The sequence below is a fragment of the Vulpes lagopus genome, chromosome 3 (assembly GCF_018345385.1).
Source record: "Vulpes lagopus strain Blue_001 chromosome 3, ASM1834538v1, whole genome shotgun sequence".
NCBI classification, from domain to species: Eukaryota; Metazoa; Chordata; class Mammalia; order Carnivora; family Canidae; genus Vulpes; species Vulpes lagopus.
Genome location: NC_054826.1, coordinates 139,793,798 through 139,820,449, shown reverse-complemented (window position 1 = coordinate 139,820,449; position 26,652 = coordinate 139,793,798). Strand labels below are relative to the sequence as shown.

Sequence of the window (26,652 nt, the reverse complement as noted above, 5' to 3'; positions counted from 1 at the left end):
TTTTTATTTCCCACTCTTGTCACTCACGTTGGATGACTGGTACCACTTCCAAGATGTCACTTCCCCTCGTGTGAATGCTGTGCCCAGGCCTATAATATACTGAGGGCACCATAAAGGCCTATCTTATGAAGCATTTTTTTAAGACTTTATTTATGTATTCAGGAGAGAGACAGAAAGAGGCAGAGACACAGGCAGAGGGAGAAGCAGGCTCCCTGCAGGGAGCCTGATGCGGAACTCGATCCCAGTACCCTGGGATCACAATCTGAGCCAAAGGCAGACGCTCAACCACTGAACCACCCAGGTGTCCCTCTTACGAAGCATTTTATGTTGCTTCTGAGCACTGTGCTCCTTGCCCCTCATTCCTTATGCCCCAGCTTTGACCTCCCTGCTTTGCAAACATTTCAAGTTTATGTATCCCAACCTCTTTCAGACTGTCCCTAATCCCAACAGAAATCTCTTTAGTTTAGGAACTAATATCATTACATTTTAGAGTTTGTAAAACTCTTTGTGTCTATTTTGTGATCTATTCAAGTAGATGGACTCTATCTTTTTCATGTATTTATCCCCAGCACTAAGCACAGTGGCTGGATCATAACAGGGCTTCACTAAATGTTTATGTTTTAAGGAAGGGAGTAAGGGAATATTTGAGGGAATAACCCCTATTAGTGTCTGACCCGTGAACCAGACCGTAACTCTCACAGGAGAGACATCATGTTCATCTGAGCCTCCTTGCATCCCCAGCTCTTGGCACAGTGCCTGGCACCTGTAGGCACTCATGCTCAGAAACGACTGTGCATGAATGCACAAATGTCTGTTTTAGTTATTACAGTTAAAGCATTATTTTCATGTGACTTTTGATTAAGGTCATTTACCAGGTGTGTGGGAATGTCTGAAGGGCTGCTGTGGAATGTTTTGAATATGTACAGTCAGAGAGGCTTGAGCCCAGGAGGGATCCAGAATCCAACCCATTCACCACATGGTTTTCAGATAAGGAAGTGACAAGGAAGATACTAGGGTTTTGGATTTGGTCTTTCAAGGTGTCAAGATGTTCACTGGAAGTGAAGGAAAGTTGGCGACAGCCATGGGAAGATAAGCAGGTAGACTGATGAGATGCCAGTGAAGATGCTCTAGACCCATGGAGATGAAAGACAGCTACATCTGACACTAGTGCTTTGACATTTTAACTTTTGGTAGTTCTTTACTTAGGGTTTATGCAGGATATTTGTCTTGTTTTGTTTTATTTTAAATGTTTCAATCTGCTTCATTTGTGGTGAGTGAAAGGAAGGAAAAGGCTCTGGCCCAGGTCAGGGCCCCAGGCTTTCTGGGGTCATAAAATATCTCTGGGAGAGAGATTAGAATGGGCCTACGTTTCCCAGGCACCTGGAGAATCAGAGGGGGGACATCAGGAAGAAAACCAGCACAGAACTTGGGGCAGGGACAGGTCCTACTCACCACTCTAACATAGGACGGTCTACAGAAAATAGCCTATTTAAAATGCCTGGCACACAAATCATTAGCTGGAAAGGTTCATATGAGTTTTTGCTTACTGGTTATGAACTAGGGAAAGGAGCTGAAGAAGGGAAGTTAAGCGTGAGAAGCAATTTAAATGTAATCAAAATGGAAATAAAGTGTTTTTTCCCTTTATAATGTGTCAATGCAAAAAATATGTTTTGATTTATAGCCTACACATTTTCCATCTGGGTTAAATGTTATATACTCATAATGGATTGATTTTTTTTTAAAAGCCAGACTAAAATAAATTTTCCAACAACCAAAACCTGGTTTTGTAGTAATACTACAAAGAGGTTTTATAAAAAGAAGAGAGATGGCATGCTTACTTCACTAGAAATCACTACGGATGCTCTTCACGACTTGGCAAATTCTGATGTGAGATGGTATTATCTTGGAAATCATCCATGCATTTTTAGTTGCTGAAGGGAACCAACTGATCTCTCAAATGAGGTTTACCTATTAGCAGGCGCTGTAACATGGCAGTTCATGGAGAGTACTATGCTGAGGCCTTGGGGGTACTCTGGGATGCTCTAGATACTCTGGGATGGAAAGTGACCTGAGGAAATTCTTAAAATATCCAAGCAACCCATTCTTAAAAACTATCCAAGAAGGACTGAGTGTTTTTAGCTCTGTTCCATTTAATACGAAAATATTTGGTTCGCCTTTAAGTGTAGAGTTTATATATATTCCTCCCCAAATTTGACTTTAGGCAGAACAAATGAGGAAGGAGGAAGAAATGAATGACTTAAAATATACATCTTATCATTTGATACACCACATGCAGAGACACCTGCATGTGAGTCACCCTTTTTTTTTTCTTGTAGGTGATTATGGACGTTAATCAAAAATACAGTGAAATCCAAGTAAGTTTGTACTTACCAGAAACACTGCTATAGATATTCCAACCAGAAAGCCTGCTATCACATCTGACCAATGATTTCGGTATTCTGCTACTCTGTTGAGTCCAGTAAGAAAGGCCAAGCACATTAAGCCCAAACATAAAACGGGTTTAGCAAGTCTTGTTCCTTTGGCTTTGATTGTGTTGGTAATGTACATCTGAAACATTAAATGAAAAACATAACATTTCATGAAGGTATTTTCTTAATATATATCCAATATATTTGCATATATGTACACATATATATTTATAGACATAGCTATGCATACAGAGTTCAAATAATTAGTCCTAGTTATGAATTTTTTGAAGTAACTTTCTTGTAAGTGGAATTTAAGAATGGTAATTATTTAATTTTACTTACCTCATATTTACTAATGGCCAATTCTTCTGTAATATGAATTACCTAGAAACACTGAATACTGACATTCCAAGTGATTTTTTTTAACTAGTGAAACTATTAACATTTAACTATTAATGTACTTATTGTTTTTTCTGAATTGACATCTTAGATCACTACTGTTAGAAGGGACAAACTGATGAAGGAATGTTTTTAATGCTTACACTTTTGTATGCCACATTGGAAGGACGTATAATTGATAGGTTAGAATGTATGACTGTAGCTATAAAAAATAAGATATAGTTGATTTTCACTAAATAGAAAGTACTTTGAAAAAGGAATTTGGGGTTCACTGCGGTGACAAGGTTTGCTTTCATGTTGTTATCAGATATTGTGAAAGTTACTTTGTTTTTATTAAATTTTATCTATCAGCCAGAATTAGGACAACAAAAAAAACTTAATTACATTTAGGGTAAATGTCTCCTTAAAACAAACAAGACAATGAATAGATACCTACATTGCTGGTGTTTTCACATATGCTAATGAAGAACATATAGTGCCAATTGATTGCACTAAATGAAATGTCCTCATGTTTAGAGGCATCACACTCAAGAATAATTTATTTGGTCTTTCTTCCACTCTGATTTATTCTATCGCTCAGTTGCCGATGATTTAAACCTTGTATTACTACATAAGCAAAGCTGTTGACTGCAAGGGGAGTGTGTCAGTTAATATTTCAAGTCATTAGTAAAGTAATTATAAAGGAAATGGCTTTGACAGTACAATACGTTTTTATGGTATTAATGTCAGTGGGTACCTAACACTGATGACATACTCAGAAAAAAACTTAGACATACATTTAATCACTTGCCTATTGTCCTGCATTGAATAATTAAAAAATATATTTCCCTAAGAGATTAAACCAAAAATCAGCACTTAAGGTTTTCCTTCACAGCAGCCATTTCAGAATGTGATGAAATTCAGTAATTATCTTCCCCCCTTTTTTTTTCCTGGGCAAAGTTTGCAGCCCTGTTAGCTGCCAGAAGAGGCTGCATGAATATTTAAACAGTCCATGTGATACAAGGCTTCTATCTATCCAAGTTCTAGCCCTTTGCCATCTCTCTCAGGTCCCAATATTCTAGAGGAAAAAAAAAAAAAGTTGAATTGTTTCATCTTGGGCTTGTGATCTTTGGAGCTGAGTCTGTGTATTCTAAGCCCGTGCATGGAAGAGCTGAATAATTTCAGTGACGAAGGATAAGTATACATGAGGGGGAAACAAGAAGAGACGAGAGAGAGAAAATGATGTTTCTGCCTTTCTGAGAGAATGTGTTAAAGAGCTCTGCCCACACGAATAACAAGGCTGGGATATCACACCACTTCAGGTTGCCAGTGATGCATCTAATGGAGTAATTCTTTATTTGACTAGTGCACATGAATAGGGAGTGAAATTTGGGCTGCTGGTGAGATTTCTTTTAACACAGCTATAACGTCAATTAATTTTTTTTTTACTTTTGTATTTCTTCACATCTGTCCAGGACTCTAAACATATTCTGTCCTTATTAAGACAAAAATAAATGTGGAATGATAATTGAATAGTATTGCAAATAATATTGCTAATATTCATTATAGCTATGACTTAATGAGTGATCGCTGTTCAAGGCAATGTTCTAAGTACCTTAGATTATCTTATTAAATTCTCAAAATATCCATAGAAGTCAGATCTCATCATACTTTCATTTTATTGATGAAAAAATTGAATCAAGATAAAGCTTATGAAGAAAATACAATTTGGCTATTGGGGGTGGCACTGCTGAGAATGGAGAGGTGCAAATGAGAAGTAAAGCACCTCTTACTCTTTCTTATTTCTTTACTGATTTCTTGCATGGAGGAAATGGCCAATGGACATACAAGAGAGTTGAAATCAAAGAGAGGAAAAAGAAGGTTACTGTAGTATCCTAGAGTGAGGCTATATCTCAACTCTGCTGTTAGAGGGAAATAAGAAGTAATGTGAGTATGGCCTATGTGGAAAACCTACTACAGAATCTATCTGGTTTTGGAAAGCACTGTCTTCCCCCTCATCCTCAAAGACCATCTCAGATACCTGTCCAAGTTATGTAGGCTTAGAGTGATCTATTAGCTTTGGTGATGACTGTGAAGTTTCTTTTTGAATGTTTGCGCTACTTGCTCTAATGACTCAAGCATTGGTTGTAAGGAGTCTAAAGATATAGTCTGTCCACAAAGACAACTCATGAAACATAGCCTGGAATTTGGCTTTTCCTCCACCAGATCCCCACTTACTAGCCAGACCCAGAAAAGAAGATTGAATTTTAAGGGTTATGGAAAAAGGGTGACATTTGTACAAATACATTTAACTTTAAGGTGGATCATAGCAGTGCGTTATAATACACGGATTTTTCTGGAGCATGATCAGTTGGCATGGATGTCACAAAAGAAAAATTAGAGAGTTTTCACTTATATTCAACAACTCTTTGGTACTTTATGAATATAAGTGCCTTTTAACCAGTCTAATTGTGTTATCCTTGTAGAAAGTCTATTATTCCTAATTTGCAGAAGAGGAAATTATGGCATAAGAATCTATTAAGCAAGTTGGATGCAGTACAGAAATTGATTATTAATGCTCTCTTGGTTTTTAATTCACTTATAAAACCATCTAGGTTAACCAGATGTCAAAATGTAGCTAAAATAAAACAAACAGAAGAGGGTATGGTTTGAACAAAATGATACCCACTCAGTCCTCAAGGGTCACTGGATGCTCACTACCTTACAGACCCTCTCATTATTTAACCTCTTATTATTAGCAGTCTTTGTTCATCCATTCCATGAGTATTTATCAGCATAAAGATGCAGAATCCAAAGCTGATCATTTGTTGTCCGCTAACAGTCTGGCATATATTCTTCTACACTTTCCTCCTCACTTACACAAATATATACAACAACTGACACATACATAAAGAGTTTTTGCTTACTTGTTTGCTTTTACTAAAATGTAATCACAATGCCCATGTTATCCAGAAATGTGAATTGACTCACTTGTGATAATAAACATCCATCTGTTGGGTAACTTGAGAAAGCACCATATGATTTTAAAATACTATTATATAAGTAAATAAAAATAAAAACAGACAAACATTTGTGTTTGTTAAGCACTTACTATACACCTGAAACTGTTTCTTCAAGAGGAGACATCTAAGGTGAGATCCAGAAAGATGAGTATGCGAGTTCCCAGCAAAGAGGAAGGGGTGGAGGAATGACTATTGAATTTTGTCAAATGCTTTTCCTGCAGCTACTGAGATGATTATATTGGTTTTTGCTTTTGGCACACAAATTTTCTGGCATATGTATTTTGTTTACTTACTATTGTCTTTCTCCTCCTTGTCTATCTCATATTGCCTGGAGCAAGACCCAGTACAGGCCAGGCACCTATGATAGGAAGAATACAGCACCCTAAAGATGCCCACATTCTCATCCTATGAAACAGAGGAAGGGAGCCACAAGCCAAGGAATTCAGACAGACCCTAGAAGTTGAGAAAAATCAAAGAATGAATTCTCTCCCTAGAGACTCCAGAAGGAGTGCGATTGGGCTCAACCTTTGACTTTTTTTTTTTAATTTTTAAGATTTTGTTTATTTATTTGACAGAGAGAGAGCACTCGTGCATGCATGCATAAGCAGGCGGTGGTAGGGCAGGCAGAGGGAAAGCAGCAGGCTCCCCATGGAGCAGGGAGCCCATGCGGGGCTCGATCCCAGGACTCCGGGATCACGACCCAAGCTGAAGGCAGCTGCTTAACCGACTGAGGTGCCCCTCAACCCTTGATTTTATCCCTGTGAAACCCATGCTGAATTTCAGAATAGCAGAACTGCAAGATAATAAATTTGGGTTATTTTAAGTCACTAAGTTTGTGATAATCTGTCATGGTGTCAAAAGAGAACTACTACAGTCAATCAATATCTGCTCAGTGTGTGAATAATGAAATGTACTGGGATTTGTAAAACGGGTCCAAAGGAAGAGATAACTGTAGCCTAGTGATTAGCTCATCCACTTTGCAGCCAATAAGATCTAGTTTAATTCCTAGCTCTGCCACTCATGTAGACAAGTTATAAGCATGGCCCATGGTGAATGCCTAGTACCTGCAGGGGTTAAGTCAGGGCCAGGCTGAAGAACACAGCAAGCCCAGGACCTACTGCACTGCCTGATTGTGAAGGTGGTGCCTGGTGAGTTGGGATCATTAAGTTAATGGTGGCTTCGTGGCACAGCATGTGGATAAATTGGTTCCTTCTCTTGTTTTTATGCTTCTTTCACCTTTCCCTTATGCTATTTTGCAGTTTTTTCTTTCTTCCAAGTTATCTTTCTAAAGACAGCCACTAATTGTTTATTTGTAAGTGGTTACCACCTACTCTTATCCTTTGCCCCCTCCCTCCTATAGGTGAACTGACCTAAATTCCACCCATCAGGATAGAAGCAACTCAGTGGCCAGATCCCTCAGCAACATGACACTCTAGTGCTTCTGACATACTCTAGTCCTCCTCCCAGAATGTAGAGTCCAATATTAAGCCCGCCAGTGCACACATCCTCTGACCAGCCCAGAGTACAATTATAACTTTTTTGGATTGTACCCAATCCAAAAGACCATGCATGAGTCTTCCTACTCATGAATCTGTCTTTTGTAATTAGGTTAGGATTGGATCATCTTTAAACTGATTTCCATGTTTTGACTATTTTGAATAATACAATCTAAAAAAGGAATCTGTTTTGGGGGTTTTATTTTTTAGTACCTACATAGCACTACTGGTCAGGGTGTTTGTGATTTCTTTCATGGGCTGATGCTCTAGCAGGTTCCCCTATTTTGGACTCCTGGGATTATTAAAAAAAATCCAATTTCTTGTTCTCAAAATATTTCACCCTATCAGGACCATTCTGAACTTTTAAACAAATATTTATTTATTTATTTATGATAGAGAGAGAGAGAAAGGCAGAGACACAGCAGGAGGGAGAAGTAGGCTCCATGCAGGGAGCCCGAAGTGGGACTCGATCCCAGGACTCCAGGATCGCACCCTGGGCCAAAGGCAGGCACCAAACCGCTGAGCCACCCAGGGATCCCCTCATTCTGAACTTTTGTGATGACATTTATCATATTAGTTCTTTCTCTGAGCTTCTCGTTAGCTCTATATAGATCACCACTAACAAGACAGCATCAAAGACAGAACCTTATGGCACTCCACTAGAGATTTATTTGCAAGTTGGTTATGGAGACACTGAGCACTGTATTTTAGGTTCATTTATTAAGCTAGACACGCTATGTCCTGAAAGTCTTACTGTTGTATCCATACTTATCCACATTCATAAATTCGCCAAACAACAATAAGATATCTGATAGGGTATGTAACAGAACGGTGATGGGAGGTAATGTAGTAGAGGGAAGATCATAGACTTTGTGCCAGACAGATTTGTGTTCACATAATTCAGACCTTTCAGGGCTGTGATGGGGGAATGCAATAAACAGTAGTATATTGAAGCCATAAATTTTATATACCACAATCTAGGTCATATAAAGCATGCAGCTACTTTATTTTCCATAATGATCTAAACTTCATCATGAGCATCCATCCAAGACTGAATAGAGATGGAACAGGGGAGGGAGGAATGTTTAATAAACCCTCAGTTGTTCTCAGTTTTCCATTCTTTGCTTTCTGGCAAAAATGGTACTGGGGTCCAGCTGGAGGTCTGCAAGACTACGCGGCCCAAGTGGGGCGGCAACTTCAGAGCAGCCACAGGGCTGTCCTACAGAATGGCCTCTTCATCTCTGCTGGTTTCCACTGCCCCGTGCTTCTCTTTCTTGGTCTCCACTGAGTGCTCTACTGACAATCACTGCTAAAGTCCTTGTGAACCCATGCTGACTTGTTCCATCTAGGCTCACATGCTATAAAAATCCTCTGAATCTCCAGCATATCTTCCTTCTAGCCCCAGGTGGGCTGCTGTCATCCCTAGCTCTGGTGTGCGTCATACATCTTTCTGCTGCCTGCCCTACTGCTCTAGGGGTGCAATTAAGTTAAGTTCTTCCTGTTTCAAGCCAGAAACAAGGAATAAGCCCCTCTGTTTTCTGTTTTCAACTTTTCTAGATTTTCTATTATCTGGTGACCAATTTCCTTCTCAGAGTTTCTAACCCAAGGGCACTCCCTCAAAATGATCACCACATCTGCCATCCTGCCCTTTGCTCTCTTCCAATCTTGTCACTTTCTAGGCCCAGAAATGCACCTTCTCTTCTCCTAAGTTGATGGTACCTCCTCTCATATGATATCCAGTGTTCTCTCTATTACTGGCTCATGATACTCAGAACTTCAAATTTTGCTTTTGGTATGTAAAGGTAGTTTGGGAATTTAGAAATTCCTGTTCTCTTCTGACAAAGATTTGATTATTTTTAAGATTTTTTAAAAATTTATTTATTCATGAGAGACATACACAGAGAGAGGCAGAGACACAGGCAGAAGGAAAATCAGGCTCCATGCAGGGAGCCTGACGTGGGACTCGATCCTGGGACTCTGGGATCAGGCCCTGAGCCAAAGGCAGCCGCTGAACTGCTGAGCCACCTAGGAGTCCAAAGATTTGATTATTAAAACTAAATAATATCTTCCATTTTGACTGATATTGGCTCATCTCTTTCCTATATCCCCCAGATTTACTGAGGTATAACTTGCAAACAAAAAATATATATACTTAATATATATAACTTGATTTTGATATATATATATACATTATCAAATAACCACAATTAAACTAATTAATGTATCCATTATCTTACAGAGTTACCATTTTGTGTGCATGTATGTAGTGAGAACATTTAGGACCTGCCTGCCCTCTTAACAAATTTTAAGTATAAAATACGTATTAACTATAATCACATTGCTGAACATTAAATCTCCGTGTGGTACATATACTACATATACAATGGAATATACTCTGCCTTAAAAAAAAAGAAAAGAAATGCTACCATTTGGGGGATAAGCATGAAAGACATTATGCTAAGTGAAATATCTGGGTGCAGATACACAAATACTGCATGACCTCTCTACATGGAATCTAAAATAGTCAAACTCATAGGAACAAAGAATAGAGTGGTGGTTGCCAGGAATCGAGGGAAGAGGGATGAGGAGATGTCAGCCTTTCTCTTATGGCCCATTCTTCTCTAAGGCACTGAATAAAAGATGAGAAATCCTAGAGCTATGTTGTCTAATATGGTAGCCACTAGCTAGTGTAGCAAGAGAGCATTTGAAATGTAGCTAATGGAATCAAGGGACAATTTTAGATTTTAGTTAAATTGAGCTAATTTAAATTTCGAAATTAGAATGTGATTTAATTATTAGAAATATTTTAAATATATTTAGAAAAAATTGGGTATATGGATCTAGGTTTTACACTGTAAATTTTATGAAATCTACATACAGATAAAGTATTTCAAATGAAAATTTAGTATCTGAGCTGAAGTGTACTGCAAGTGTCAAATAAATACACACTGGATTTAAAAAACTTTGCCAAAAAAGGAATGCAAAATATCTCATTAATGATTTTTATGTTGATGCATGTCAAAATAGTAATATTTCAGATGTACTCAGTTTAAAGTATATTTTAAAATTAATCTCACTTTTAAAAAAACTCTTAATGTGATTACTAAAAAAATTAAATATCATATATATGGTTCATTATATATTCCTACTGAATAATCTAAATAATCTATTGGAGAATGCTGACCTAAATAAGAACATCATGATTCAAGGGGAATGAACATTATATCAGTTAATTATAAAAAAAAGATTATATGCATTTCATCATTTATTGCTATTTTGTTATTTAATTATTTTATTGGTTGGAGTTGGACACTGAGCTTAAAACCATTTTTTAGGGCACCTGTGCTTTATCAGACTATAGTTATCTATATCTTTTTACCTATATTTATCTTTTATATCTATTCATATATTACAGTTTAAATAACACATAATGTGATTTAGTGATATTTGGATATTGTTTGAATTTTCAGAGTCACAGTTATCCTATTTTTTTCAGATTCTAATTATCATAACATCCACTTTTAAATATTTGACTTCATCAAAGTTAATCATCTGTTTTGTATTTTACTGATACCCTTTAGGAACTTGAGAGATTCCATATTTAGTTAGCGTAAACCAGGAGGTAAAACTCCTGGTTCTAAATATTGAATCTATATTTGAATATAATATTCTGGGTTAAAACATCAATCTACCTTTGGATAATTCTGTGACTTTAGATAAATTAACTTCTCTAGGTCATACTTTTATATTATTTGCAAAATGAAAATGACAATAATAGTTTGTGGGATTTAGCACAGAAATTGCAAAAGGAATGCAAGTTTTGGCACCATGAAGATTTTTGTTTATTTTGTGACTGGAATCCACCTAAAGGATTCAAAAGATATTATTTAGATTAAAACTATATATTTACTGGGAGAAATAATAAAATCAATTTGCCTAGCAAATGGGCATGGGGATAAAGGTCCTTAAACATATTGTAGTTGAAAAATGAAGAGTAGTCATCCATTTCCTTACAATATACTTAGTGGGTACCTAACAAAAGATTACATAATCATGAACACCAAATTTATCATGTAGTTGATGTCCTTGAATGGGCAACAGTAGGGAGTCACAAATGTGATGTGAGTAACAACACCCTCAGTGTTCAGGACCAGCTGGTACGTGCAGTTAAGATCCGAATATGCTCAGTGACTCAGCTGCCCCCAGCACAATGGCCAATTGATGGTTTGGTTGTAAATAACAGCTCCTTCATCACTGGCACATTTACCTTATCCCTGAAGAGCAGCCGTGGCTGATTTAACATGGAGACCATTTCTCTCCAGTATGACCTCCTGATAAATAGATTGTATGCATGGTGCTTCATCTATCAGCTAGAAAAAAACAAAACACTCCTACTTGACATTTCCTATGTCATCTATAAAATCAAGAACCACACATATTAACCATTTAACATTTGTTTGCCAAACACCATATAAAAAGTAAGAGAATATTTAGATAAAAATAGGCTGCTGTCTTGTTTCTGATTTTAATACAAGGAAAAGGAAGCTATACATGGGGGGAGGGGTTACATGCAGGCAAAAGATACTTGATTCCTATAATTTTAAGAATTATGTCATTTCTAAGATTTTAAGTTTGCCGACTAGCAAGTAAGGAACTCAAATTAATATGTTAAAAGATGGATCTGGAGATCTTTAAATACTACACAAATGCTCATTTGAATGCTAGATGAATTTAGGGATCAGTTTTAGTTTAACTTAAAGGCAAATGAAGAAAATACAACCCAAATAGCTATTAAAATATGCAAGTTCAATGTCAGGGACGAGAAATCAATGGTAAAATGGTGAAAGCATATCTCAAATATCTCTGCCTAATCCACCAATCTGATTTTGTAAATAAATCTTAGGATTTAAGTTAAGGGAAGAAACTATAATTAATGAGTATGTGATTATTCGCAGACATGATCTCTGTATGATGTGCACTTTATATCTCCATATAACATATAGAATCAGAAACATTTTAAATATTAAGAACTGGATTCACATCTTGAGAGACTGTGTTAAATTATAAATAACAGGAAAAGACTCATAACTTAAAAAGATAAATGTTCTATCACAACGAGGAAAAGAAATGTGTGCTACAAGGCATGCACACATACACAGAGTCTCGTAGTAGTCACCGTGGCCATATGTGAATTGACATTATATATATAGGTTTGCAGCCAGCAGCAAAGTACTTTATCAATTTTGTGCTAATTTCAATAAACATCATAAATATTAACCACAGCTTGACATTTCAAGATATATATCAGGATTGAACCATGTGCTACTAGGCTATCGCTGACCTCATGCTTAATGCTTGTCTGAGGCTAAATCACAGGGGAGATTTCGTGGTTGGTCACCCAGGGGTCTCAGGAGGTACCTTCTTTTCCCCTCTCTCAAGGTTAAAGATTTCCCTCCCCTGCTCCCTCAATTTTTATTTAACTTAGAGCTGCCTAGATTCACCCCCACTGTACCCTACCCAGATTTTCAGCTTTCACCTCACTACCCCTCAAGACATAGAAGGAAAGAGGAAAGCATGAGCCCCCATGTCCAGCCACTCTTCTCCCACACCCTCCAGCTTCTACCCCTCACCACCAGACATTCTGGGTTGGGGGCAACAAAGTTGTCAGATGTCAAAAGATCCCTCGATCCTGGGTGCCTGCCCTGCATCTCAAATCACATTCTCAGCCTTGGTCCCAGTTGTTTGGGGAGAGTGATCTCATTTTGCTACCCAGCATTTGGTTTCATGATAAGTACTGGAAAAATACATCATTTTTTTTGTTATTGAAACAATATATTTTTTTCTTTTTTGCTAGCTTATGAGGGAAAGAAATAGCTTTTCTTCTTTGTCACCTCAGTGGCCAGCATGACTCACTCTCAATAATTAGTTAATCATAATGAAAGTTAAAATTTACTGAAATGTCTACTGTGCATCAAAGACTGTGCCAAGTGCTGTACATGTATCAATTATGTAGCCCAAATAATCCCATGGTGTTGGTACTTAACAGGAGGGGCAAGTAAGACACAGAAAAGTTAAGTAACTCGCCCATGGACTTAGACCTACTCATGATGAAGCAGGGATCCAAACTCAAGCAGCTTAACTATGAAGTCCATGCTCTGACTACCCCAAGGCTGTATGAATAGAGAGGTCTCTGCCTCAGTCTGTGGGGGACGGGCAGGGCTCAAGGAGATCTTTCAACAGAGGTGAGAGCTCATACAATGGAGATGGTGGAGGAATTGAAAATAACTCCAAGTGTCAGACAGAAAGCTCTGTGGGTGGGGCTGGGGGTGAGCCCTGGGAGGTACCTGCCCAGAGGGGAGTGGCAGAAAATTAAGATAAAGAGGTTAACAGGGGCCAGGTTACCAAAGGATTTGTGGGTCAAGTGAGGGAGTTTGGATTTTTAGTAAAAGAAAAATGGAGAGCCACGATGGGGACAGGAAGAAACGACAGGAGCAGATTCGAGTTTTAAAGTGTCACTTTGGCTGAAGCGGTTCCAGGTGTTGGATCATCATGTCCTGAACTGCAATTATGAACAGATTAGATAAATATTTAGGAAGGTGAATTGGTAAAACTCATTGGTTAATTAGATATGTGTGTGTGTGTGTGTGTGTGTGTGTGTGCGCGGCGCACGCACGCATTTGAGTGGATGAGTTTGAACTGAGTGGAGATTGGTGGGCATGGAAAGTAAGGTGAGGGAAGAGCAAGGCATAGGTAGTCCCAAGCCTCAACAGCTGACAGAAAAGTTTCTAGTGAGGAAATCTCAATTCCCACCTGGAGGGATAATGATGTTCACATATGCACCAAGAATTGAATGTTTTACCTGTTTTCTCATGGAAACCTTGTCTCCAGGGTAGTCCTGCAGCACTTTTCGTACTCTATGGTAAGCACGTTAATGAATTAAACTGGCTTCTGAAGGCTGACCTAGGTACCCAAACTCCATGTTTGACATGGCCGCCAACTTGCACGGCAGCACAGGGGCTGAGAACATAAGAAGAGTTTGGAATATAGGAAGCCCTGCATGAATGAATGGATGAACTTACTACTTTTGAAACTAGGCTTGTGTCATATTATACTGAAACATCTAACTAAAACAAAAATATATATACAAAACTTACAGCAAATTCCACAATTATTCCATAAATAATCTGTGACTTTCTTACCCTAGGTGTTACTTGAGCTATATTTGAAGTGTGTTGTAGACTTTTATATTTCAGAAATTATGTCTAAGAAGGTATTTTCCAGAATTCTATTGGTTTTCTGAAAAATTAATGGCTGTGGTAAAAGAATCTCCTTTCTTTCCTATCTTCACCTTACAGGAAGCTTCTGCACTTGGTGGCCATAGTGAGAGGATCATGCCTCGAGTGGACTCAGAGCACCCAACTTCTAGGCCTAACCTTCCAGTAGATTGGGGATATGACATTAGTGAGTGACCTACTATCTCTGAGCCTTAGTTTCATCATTGGTCAAATGTGAAAAGTGTCAATGAAATCCTTTATGTGAACTACTGAGTTATGAAATATTCCAGAATTCAGAATATTTTCAGATTTTAGAAAGGTAAAGTGATGCATATACTTCTCATTACTCCAAATGGGGTCAGAAGCTATGCCCCACAATAAAACATATTCACATTTCTACATTTAAATATATAGATATTCACAGCAAGAAGAATAAATAAGAATATAAGTAGCTTCACATTAATACACTGAATTAATTCAGGGAATATCAGGTTTGTCATTAAAAAGGTTCGAATCTGATCACCAGTTCCAACGGAGGTGAGGAGTGGGCAGGGGAATTCACCCATCCCAATAAAAAGAATTCTCAGACACCAAGTGTTCTAAATTTCAACTCAATTTTGACATTATCTACCCAGAGATAGCACCAGATTTCATAAGTTAAGGGCTCAGCCAACCCCCCCTCCCCCCGCAAAAAAAAGGGCTCAGCCCTACAAGACTGCCTCTCCCTGCCACTTGAGGACATGAATTACAAACCAAGTTTATGACCTGTGCTTCTGACCTACTGGGGGCAGACTGGAGGTTCCAATGACCCTCCTCCTTGGGTTTGATTAATTTGCTAGAGTGGCTCCCAGAACTCACAGAAACCTTACACTTGCTAGATCACTGATTTATTATAAAAGGATATAATAGCCAGATGTAAGAGATGCACAGGGTAAGGCATAAGAAAGGGCATGGAGCTTCCATTCTTTATTCTGGTGAACCTCTCTCCCCAGATCTCCATGTGTTCATCAACCAGAAAGCTCTCTGAACCCCATCCTCTTGGGTTTTTAATGTAGGCTTCATTACATAGGCATGGACGATTAAATCATTGGCCATGGCAATGATTGGACTTCCAGGCCCTCTGAGAGTTTCAACCCTTTGCTCTCCTAGCAGCCAGCCCTTGTCCTTAGGTTACCCAGGGCTTTCCAAAAGTCAGTTTATTAACATAACAAAGACACATTTATCACTCTTGTCACAAGAAATTCCAAGGGTTTTCAGAGCTGTGGGCCAGGAACTATGGATAAAGACCAAATACATATGTGCTATAAATCACAAAATCACAGTCACCCAAAAAGCTAACAAAATAAAAAATAACTTTGTTTTTATAGTTTTGTTTTTGTTTTGGAGATTTCAGAACTGATGATAAAGGATTGTGAAATTGGGGTATCTGGGTGTCTCAGTCGGCTGTTAGACTCCTGATTTTGGCTCAGGTCATGATCTAAAGGTCACAGGATGGAGCCCCACGTGGGACTCTGTGCTCAGCATGAACTCTGTTTGAGATTCTCTCTCTCTCTCTCTCTCTCTCTCTCTCTCTCCTTCTGATTCTCTTTCCCCACAGCATGCATGCTTTCCCAAATAAATAAGTCTTAAAAAAAAAAAAAAAAAAAAAGGACCATGAGATTGTGAGGTATTTTGAAGACCAGAATCAGATGCATGATACTACAAATGGCCAAAGCAGAGATGAGGAAATGAGCTTCACATAGCCAAAGCCTGGGCTCCAACTTTTTGGTAATTCCAACTATGGCAGTTGAAGTGCTATGACTAAATATGGAAGAGTTCCCATCAGCTTTGAAAAATGAGTAAGCCCTAAAAATACACTGACCATTCAAATAATGGGAATATATTGGATGCCTGAGGAAGGACTTTCATTGTAAAGGGCTGGCCAGAGTTGGGGGTGCATTATGATGCATGCAGTGAAGTGACCAATGGGTACAGAGTAAGGCTTGATCTCAGAAGAGTGAACAGATAGACCTGGATCAAGTTCAAGAATTATGCTGAGAAACCTAACATGGCCTTAAAAGCTAAGTGAAGGAATATGTTACTCAACCTGAGGAGAGAAGATAAGTATCACAGGTGCTTAAGGTGCTAGAGGAAGATGTGCCTGGTGGGTGGTACCGCAGAGGCAACAGGGGAAGAAGGAAGACAGAGGGCAGAGATGCTTAGGTCTCACTACTTCAGTGGAATCAGGGACATAAAGTTGGAGAAACGAAATATGAGAATCTGACCATACTCAGGGGATAAACCTCAGTGGGAAGATGAGAGACAGGAGATTATTTCACAGGCATGATTCAACTCTTTTGGTTTGCTGGGGCTTGGAACTTGGGTGGCAAAATGACAGCTGAGGAGATAGAGGAAGGACTGGGCATGTAGGCAGGGGTGTACTTATAGATGGACAGGAGCTGCTGTCTGGCAAGCATATTATCCCCCAGGGCAAATATGGCAGAGAAGGGAAGACAGGCTCTATGTTTCTGGACAGGCATAAAAGAGTTCCTAGAATATGATTAAAAACACACTATGTGCTAGAAAAAGTTATGAAGTAAAAGTTCAAAAATGATGTAAGGCCTCAAGAGAAGGAAAGAGATGTGGATGGAATTCATACCTTTATTCCTTTTCTTCTTTAAAGATTTTATTTAAAAAAAAAGATTTTATTTATTCATTTAAGAGAGGGAGGAGGAAAGGGGCTGAGAGAGAGGGAACAAGCAGACTCCATGGTGAGCACAGAGCTATCTGTGGGGCTCAATCCCATGTCCTGAGGTCACAAGTTGAGCTGAAATCAGGAGTCAGACAACCGACTAAGCCATCCAGGCAACTCCTCCCTTCTTCATTTTCAATTAACATTTATTGTGCCTTCACTGTCCTGGACAATGTGTTGGGCTAGAGAAACAGAGATAGGGAAGTCTTTCATTTCTGACCTCAAGAAACTTAGTATAAGAAAAAAGAGAGACATGTAAAAATATCATTATAATATGAGTCAGTAGTAAGAATAATTGATGTAAAAAAAAGAATAATTGATGTATGGGATACAGGGGCACAAATCACAGAAAGAATGAACAGAAAATAGAAGTTGAATTGATCAATAGATTTTTCTAGGTCCTGACTATAAAATGACATGTAAGACCTTTTGCTTGCCTTGAGTAAAATTGAAGCAACAACCCAGACATGTGGAGAGAGCCAGGCAGTTTCCCATGGGGATTTTTTTATAAGATTGAAAAATAGGAGACAGGAGAAGAAAGCAGAGGAAGAGAACATAAGGCAGAGAAAGAGAGAGGATACCTTATACAAAGAGAAGGTTCCAAGTCCCTTTACCTGAAGGGCAAGACAAGCCAAGATGACCAACTAGAGAAAAAGCCAACAGTAGAGGTGATTGAGGTAAATGGCCTCAGCCTTATGTTGAGAAGACAATGAAGGAGAGGGACCAAGGCCAACAGAAGAGAACATGTGCCTTCCAGAGTGGGAAGTCATGCTCGGCGCCAACCAGTTATTGTTGTTGGGGAACATAAGTCCAGGGCTACCACAACACTAGTGTTTCAAAAATAAGTAGATATATTATTCTGATATGAAATTCTCCCACTAAAAGCTTGGGGAAGTAATTACATTTTTAAAAATACGCTAGACAGATAAAAATACATCTGTTAATTGATTTAGTCATCGGCAGCTAGTTCACATTCCTAAATGGGAAAGCAAGAGTACGGAAAGCTCAGAGTGGGGGCAAGTTGTGAAGTAACCCCACTGCGTTCAGAATAAAGGTCCAACTTTTACTGATGTGTAAGGCCCCCTCCAACATGACCTTTTTTCTTGTTGCTCCAGCCTCATCTTCTCATTCCTTTCCCAGAGGCTATGCTTTAGCCATGCTCAACTGCTTGTAATCCTCACTCTGTTCTCTACCGTCCCATCTCTCTCAAGTCCTTGTAGTAGGTTGAATAGTGACCCCTAAAAAAATATGTTCAAGTCCTAATCCCTGGAACCTGTGAATGTTATCTTATTTAGAAAACAGGGTATTTGCAGATGTTATTCAGTCAAGAGTCTTGGGATAAGACAAGTGTCTTCCTGAGAGGAGCAGACATAGGCAGAGAAGGGATGTTCACAGGAAAAGGCCGTGTGAAGGTGGAGGTAGAGATGAAATTGAGATTGCCACGAACCAAGGAAAAGCTAGTGCCGTCAGAAACGAAAAGATGCAAGGAAGAATTCTCCCCTAGAGACATCAAAGGGAGCATGTCCCTGCTACTATCTTAATTTCAGATTTCTGGTTTCCAGAACTGTGAGCGTATGTATTTCTGTTGTTTAAAACCCTCCAGTTTGTGGCAATTTACTATGGCCGTCATAAGAAACTAATACACTCAACCACCTACCATCCTTGCCTGGCTCTCTTTCACTGAGAAATCACTTCTGTTTCCTGGAAAACCTTCTGGCCACACAACTGCCCTATGTCCCTTTCTATGAAAGCACTTAGGACACATTTTATTGGTAGTGTGAGGTACTGCGTTGGTTATGGACTGAACTATGTTCCCTCAAAATTTTTATGTTGAAGCCCTAACCGCCAATGTGATGATGTTTAGAAATAGGGCCTTTAGGGCAATAACTACGATTAAATGAGATCATAAAGATGGGGCCCTAGCTGATAGGATTGGTGTTCTTATGAGAAGAGGAAGAGACACTAGAAAGCTCTCTTTCCACACAGCACAGAGAAAAGACCATAGGAGGACACAGAAAGGAGGTAGTTGTCTGCATCCTAAAAAGAGAAGCTTCATCAGTGACCAACACCGGTGGCAACTTGGTCTTGCACTTTTTGCCTCTAGGATTCAGAGAAAATAAGTTTCTGCTATTTAAGCCACCAAATCTGTAGTACTTTGTTATGGAAGCCCTAGCAGATTAATATATCTCTTCACCTCCCGGACACATCTAAGTGTTACGCATGTATCCTGAGATCAGAGGCTGAGGGTCGTTGTCTCTGAATCTTCAAAATATGGTAGGTGCCCAAATGGACTGATACATAATTGAACGAGTTGCTATTTTCAATGTTTCAGAATTAAACCAGCTCATCGTTGTCTGATATAAATTTCTTCTTTAAAATGTGGTACACACACGGGATCCCTGGGTGGCGCAGAGGTTTAGCGCCTGCCTTTGGCCCAGGGCGCGATCCTGGAGACCCGGGATCGAATCCCACATCGGGCTCCTGGTGCATGGAGCCTGCTTCTCCCTCTGCTTGTGTCTCTGCCTCTCTCTCTCTCTCTCTGACTATCATAAATAAATAAAAATTTAAAAAAAATTTTAAAAAAATGTGGTACACACACTCTAAATTGAGATAAAAATGGAGTGAATCATGATTATTTTATTTTGAGCCCTTTTAGACATTTCTTATCAGACACTAAGATAATTGATGACACTGACAATTAGTGAAAAACTCAATCTAGGTCTGTGAATTAAAGGAAAAGATAAAGATCACAGCTAAAAAAAATTCCTGAGAATTGTGTCACCACCAGGTCAATATAAGTCAATGTTGTGATGTGTCTGATAAAACAACAAAGCAGACAACAAATCAAGCCAAATAAAGAAAACTTAACGTGATCTTGTGTTTATTAGTGCTGTGTCAATTTTTGAAGTGTCTGTGTAAATATTAGATCTCTGATACCCTTTAATAATTATATTTGTAAAATATTTTACGGTCATGGAATTACATAATTAGAAGAAAATTCAGATTCTTCCAAACTATATTTCATGAATTCTTAGGAAATTCACAGAAGAATTTTTAGGGCATTTATGAGAAAGAAAGTGGGGAAGGAGGGTGAATGATATGATTATATGTTACCAGGACTGGTGATCTAATTTGCAGAGTCCAGTGCAAAATGCAAACGTGAAGTGCCTTGTTGAGATATCATTAAGCATCTCAAGATCGTGACAGCAGAGCATTAAACCAAGTGTGGGGCCCTCCGGAACATGCGGCCTGTGTGACAACAGAGGTTATACACCCGTGAAACTGGCTCTGCATGTTATGATTCCCAGTTTGGAAAGTTACTTGGAAAATCACTTAAAGAATGAGTGGATTATGGTGGGCAAGAAGACAGGGTATTAGGAAAATTTTACTGATAATCCAAGCAAGTGATGATGAGGGTCTGAACCAAGTTTGTAGAACTGGGAGTGAAGTGTTAACATGCTGAAGTAATACCTCCTTTGACTGTCTACTTTGGCTATGTAATTTCCCCTGTTTTATTTATATTCATAAATGACTCCAAAGCTATAATCTTAACACTGCAGAGCTCCAAGAAATGAAAGTACCCAATAAGAAAACTTTATGGAATAAGAAAAATCAATTATAGACTGAGTTAAAAGGCCCTGTGACTCTATGTTAAAAAATGGCCCAGATGAATTAGTGGGTAGCATTGTAAGTAAGTTAAACATAATAGCAATGAACGTATGAGAGCACTTAAATACAAGAAATATGTCTGATTTACGTGCGGTGGCTCCCTTTAGTGTCTCTTATCTGATGAATGTCCTGAGATTTGTGGCTCACTCTAAGAAGCCAGCAGTGCTAGAACACGGCATTATGCCATTGCCATGAGAGCAGCAAGGGACCACGATGGGAATCAAAACTGCTCCTGGGAAACTACAGAGACATGAGCGGTGCAGAACCAAGGTTAAGAGACCTGAAGTTCTGCACTGTCAGCGCTCCAGGGCATGTACTTTAGTTACTGGGAGGCAGTCGGAAGGCGGTGGTTTAGAGCACACTGAAGAGGCATTCTGGATTCGGATCCTGGCTCCAGCATACACTAGCTGTGTGACTCTGGGCAAGTTATTAAATTTCTCTGAGCTTCAGTTTTCTCATCTTTAATCTGCAAACTCTAATAGTACCCATGGCATACAAGTGTGAGGACTGAACAAGAAAATCTGTGTAAGGTACTTAGCACAGTACCAGCACACATAGCAAAAGGATGTTACTTATTCAGACAGCAGTTGGTAGCTGTACACGCAAATACAGGCTCCCTTTTTAAGGGAAAATAAGAGTCAAACGGGTCTTCAGTTTTAGGGTTTTTTAGAGTGCATGAGGACTATTCTAGAGTTGGCCGCTGGAGGGTCCAAAGGGGTGCTGTGCAGGATGGTGAGAAAGTAGCCAGGAGCAGCCACAGACGCAGCTAAGGACAGGGACCTCACCAGCCAGCATCTCTGTGAATCTAATCCAGCTGTCTCCATGTCCACGGGCAGTTATGGTTAACTGGGATCATTTATAGGCGTGCAGCAGGGCCTGTCCATCCTCAGGATGTGCACAGATCCCATTCAGGCATTTTCTCCAGTTACCAGACTGATGAAAGGTTTTCCCAGTTGAAGTTAGAGTGGCAAAGAGCCTTGGTGAGATGGCTTGTGGCCTTTATATAAATGCCAAGCAGTATCCCCATTTCTCTCTTGGCTCTAATAAAATTGCCATAGAAAATGCAGAAGCTTAATTTATTTAAGGAATTGACCCCATTTATCAGAGGAATCGATCCAGTGCTTTGAGTAGGCACAGCCTCTCAGTCTGAGTATCATTTTCTGCATCACTATACTTTGAGATTATAGATTCATCAGGGGACAAGGCTAGGCATCTATTTAAATCTCCTGGTTACAAAATATGAGCATTTAAGATACAGCTGTAGTTGTCTGAACCAATCAACACACTTTTCTATGTCTGTATTATATTCATGCTACTGTGGACATTGTGGTACTTACTATAAAGAAATGGTCTCTAATCTCAGGAAATCTATACTCTACTAGAGGCAGAAATATGTAAATAATAAAACAAGGAGGCTGATCTATTTTAAATGCAGCATTACTAAAATCTTTCCAGATTAGAACAGAGGCAGTGGCACACTAGGGGCAGGGCAGTAGCAGCAGTCTGCCCCAGGTGCAAGCAATAAGGGGATGCAATAATAAACCCTACTGAATGTCTCTCTGCTCTTTATGATTGCCAGGCGATTATGAACAGTGTTAGGAATAACATGCTCCTGCCCCCCAGAATCTTTTGTTGATGCAGTTGATAGTCTCCTTCAAAGATGGCTGTAACAGTCTCCCAACCCCTGGCTCCCTTGCCTCTTCCCTAGAAAGAGGTGAAGTTAAATTCTCCTCCCTTTGAATCTGGGCAGTCTTGTGACTTGCTTGTCACCAATAAAAGACAGCAGATGTGACACTATGAATTCATAAAAGCCCATGAACTTCTGTCTAGTTCTCTGGAACACTTGTGCTTAGAGTATTGTAAGAAACCAGATCACCTGGGGCTGCTATGCTGAGAGGAAGCCAAGACACATGGAAAGGCCATGTGCTGGCAGCCCTAACCTTCAAGTCCCAGCCCAGATGCAGACATATGAATGAGCAGTCTTCCAGATGACTCCGTGCCTCAGGTATCAAGACATACTTTGAGTCAGCCTTTGAGTCTTCCCAATTGCATCCATAACATCATGGAGCAGAGGCAAGACAGCCATACTGTGTCTTTTTCAGATATCAGACCCGCAGTCTGTGAGTACAGCAGAGTGTTTTATGTCACCAAGTTTGGAGTGACTTGTTATGGAACAATAGTTAAGTGGAACATTGGTCTAAGCTAAAAGAATCACTGCAGTTACTGTTGAGTGTTAATAACATAGATGTAAACTTTAAATCAGCACATTTTATTACATAATCTCTAATAAATATTATTTTATTGTATAAGGAAGTTAATTTGAAGAACTCTTAACTACACATCTGCCTCTGGCATGTGGACTCAGCTACATATATTTGTTGAGGGTAAATCTGTAAAAGTTGGGAGCCACTCATTGCAAGCTTTGGCCCCAGAGTATCTCCAACTCCTCTGGTGTTACATTTAAGCAGACTTGAGAGAAGGAAAAAAAACACAATAGGATTATAATTGTAAAGATGAAGAAAGAGATCTTGAGTTATTTCAATTCTGCCTATTTGTGTGACCACTTGGAGTTTGTTTGTATGTTTAACTTAAGGAAAGAAAATAATAAAACAATGAAATATTCCATTACAGTGAACTAATGAAATAATATAAATGTATAGTATTTTTGTTGTTAAGTGCAAATTTTCAAGACACATGAATTGTTCTACATTTTTATGCTTTAAAATTAAAATCTATTCTTATTTATTTTAAAACTGAAAAATCGTGATTATTACTGTTAGTATTACTGTTATCATGTAAATGTCATTGAAAGTACTTTTTTCCATACAGAGGAAAAGATATGAAAATTATTTGCTTTGTGGCAAATATACTAGGTGTGCCACTGAAGATGGGTAGAGTAACTTCAGTTAAAAAGATGGAACAAAACTTCAAAAAGATCAACCTTGATCAGGGTCATAACGGTAAAGAATTTTTTTTTCACTACAGAGGATCTTAATCCTTTGTTGTAACTGGGAGATACTCCATGGTATGCCTCTTACATGAGAAGCATATACTTCATTCCCCTGCCAAAACCACACAAAGGTTGGTGTCTCCTTCCTTTAAGCCCTGGCAAACAACTGCTGCTGGCACATGATCCGCACTGTCAAACAGATATGCCTACAAGTCACCCAAAGAAGTCAAGTGAAACATCCATTTCACTCGCAACCACAGTGGCAGCCGTGCTGGTGGAGGCATCAAGAGGTGTGGCACCAGTAGTGTCCAGGGTCCTGTGGTCAGAGCAGTGCATCCTCACCGTACACTTCCTATGGGCTGATTCTGACTGTGGCTCTGTTTGCTCAGGCTCCAGCAGCTCCTGCTCATTCCCTGAACCTGGGCTCTAAGCTTGTCCTTTCACTTCATTTTGTCAGATCCGCTTTCTATTATTTATAGTAGAGATAAATATTTGTCTCTAAAAATAGAGATTTTGACAAATGCATAAAAGGTGAATAGAAGTTTGAGCAGACCATATCTACAGGTACTAGAGATACTGCAGATGGAGAGAGTAACAAAAGTAAAAGAATTTAAGTAGAAGAAAATATTGTGATTCATAGTTGGTAATGGTCCACTCTGAACAAAGTTCCCATGAACTGAGAATTGAACTCATGAAAGAGGGCATTACGAAATAAGAGAAGTGTCTGAGCTCCAGCTACCATAACAAAATATCACAGACTAGATGGCTTAAACAACAGGCATTTATTTTTGTCACAGTTCTAGAGGTTGGAAATCTGAGATCAGGAGCCGACATGGTCAGGTTCTGGTGACAGCCTTCTTGCTATATCTTTACAGGGCCCAGAGAAACAATATGCTCTCTGCTCTCTTTTCTTAGAAGGGCATTAATCTTATCATAAGGCCTCCACCCTCATGACCTCATCAACACCTAATTCTTTCCCAAGACCTCATCCCCAAATACCAACAATTAGAGGTTAGGGCTTCAACGTATGAAGTTGGAGTGGGGGTGTAGAGGAAGACACAATGCAATCCATAGCATAAGAAAAAACAGGTTTTAACCAAAATCAAGAAGGCTTCATATGCTACATGTAGGGATTGAAGGGTAGGTGGGGGCAGGCTATGGAAAGCTTTTGTGCAAAGAGAGATCTGCTTAACACTCATGCTTTAGGAGTGTTAAAAAGATGGAACAAAACTTCAAAAAGGTCAACCTTTATCAGGGTCAATACTGCAATAGTAAAGGCAAATGATACAAAGGAGCCAAATTCAAGCCGTAGCAGAATGGGGGACAGGGTAGAGAAGAGTCTGGATTTGAGAGATATTCAAATGTGGAACCAACAGGATTAATCAGACATCTGGATGTGGGGGTGTAGAAGTGGGAGGGGTTGAGGGTGACTCAGAGATTTCAGGCTTGGGTAACTGGGAGGGTAGGGATGCCAATAATCAAATCAGAAGAGACAAAAGCAGGAGCTCGTTTGGAGCAATGGCAAGATCATGATTTTGGCTTTTGAAATGTTGAGTTTAAAGAGGTAATGGAATACCACATGGTATGTTCATGTTAGGAATAGTCTGGAGTTCAGGAGAGAGGTTAAGGTTGGTGAAGGAATTGGTGGTTCACTTGAAGACATGGAGGTGTTAACGCATGAGATCACCCTTAGGAGGGATAATAGAGGGAAGCAAAGGTCAAGAACAGAGACTTCGTAAACACCGGTAGACAATTTTCTGACATTGCAATAAAGCATTTACTGAGGGAAGAAGCAAGTTTGGACACATTGTCCTCAATGTCTTAAAAAGAGAAAAGTTGAGACAGGAGAGGGTGAGCAAGAGCCTCAATGTTGTTGACATGGCTGGCAAAACAAGGATTTGAAGGGGCTTTTGGTAAGGTCACTGTGGATGAAATCTGAGTAGTATTGGTAGAGTGTGTGGTGGGGGGATGGAGGGTGAAGGGGGAACAAAACACATTGTAAATGGCTTATAAGGTGCAGAAATATAAACTGATCTTTCTAGAAGTTTCTTTCAGAGATGGAATGGTAGCTCAAATTAATGGATGGCTTTTAGGTAGTTATTGGTTTTGTTCTTTGATAGTGGAAATTTTAGCAAGTCTAAGAAATCATACTTCTCTACATCACATGGAAACTAATAGCGCACATCCTTATAGGTAAAAGATGCCTGATTAACATGTTTGACAAAGGAGAGAAAGCAATAAATATCTGTGTGTAAAGTGCTTAGCACAGTAAGTACTCAGTAATAATAGTTATTATTTTTATACTTTACATTTCCGTATCATTATAGAGGGATTTCTCCTTGTTGTTTGAAATCCTTTGTTCCTGTTCCAAGATTTTCTTTAAGTGGCATAAACAAACAAATGGCTCAAAGCAGACTGTGTTCATAGGAGAAGGTAACCTCTTTTGTAATGCAGTGGGAAAGGTGCCAAGAATTCTCCTTGATTTAAACTATCTCAATTTAGGAGGGGTCTGATGACTGAAATTACAGTGCCATAATTTTTTTTCCTATACGTGAAGGCACTTCAAATGCAAGTATATTTGGCACAGGCAGTTATGACAGAAGATAATACAGCACAGTGTTAACCCCTTGCTGTGTGTTAGCTTATTAGATCCTCTCTGAGTGAGAACTACATGAAACAAGTATGGCGAGCCACAGAGGTTA

General features: G+C 39.1%; 1 protein-coding gene across 1 annotated transcript in view; it reads right to left on the bottom strand.

The window, feature by feature from the left end:
• Positions 1-26,652, bottom strand: part of PLPPR5 (phospholipid phosphatase related 5) — a 121,214-nt gene that overhangs the window by 38,700 nt on the left and 55,862 nt on the right. The window contains exon 4 of the mRNA XM_041750720.1: positions 2,392-2,568. Coding sequence (XP_041606654.1) covers positions 2,392-2,568 — 177 coding nt within the window. The remainder of the gene's footprint in view (positions 1-2,391; positions 2,569-26,652) is intronic.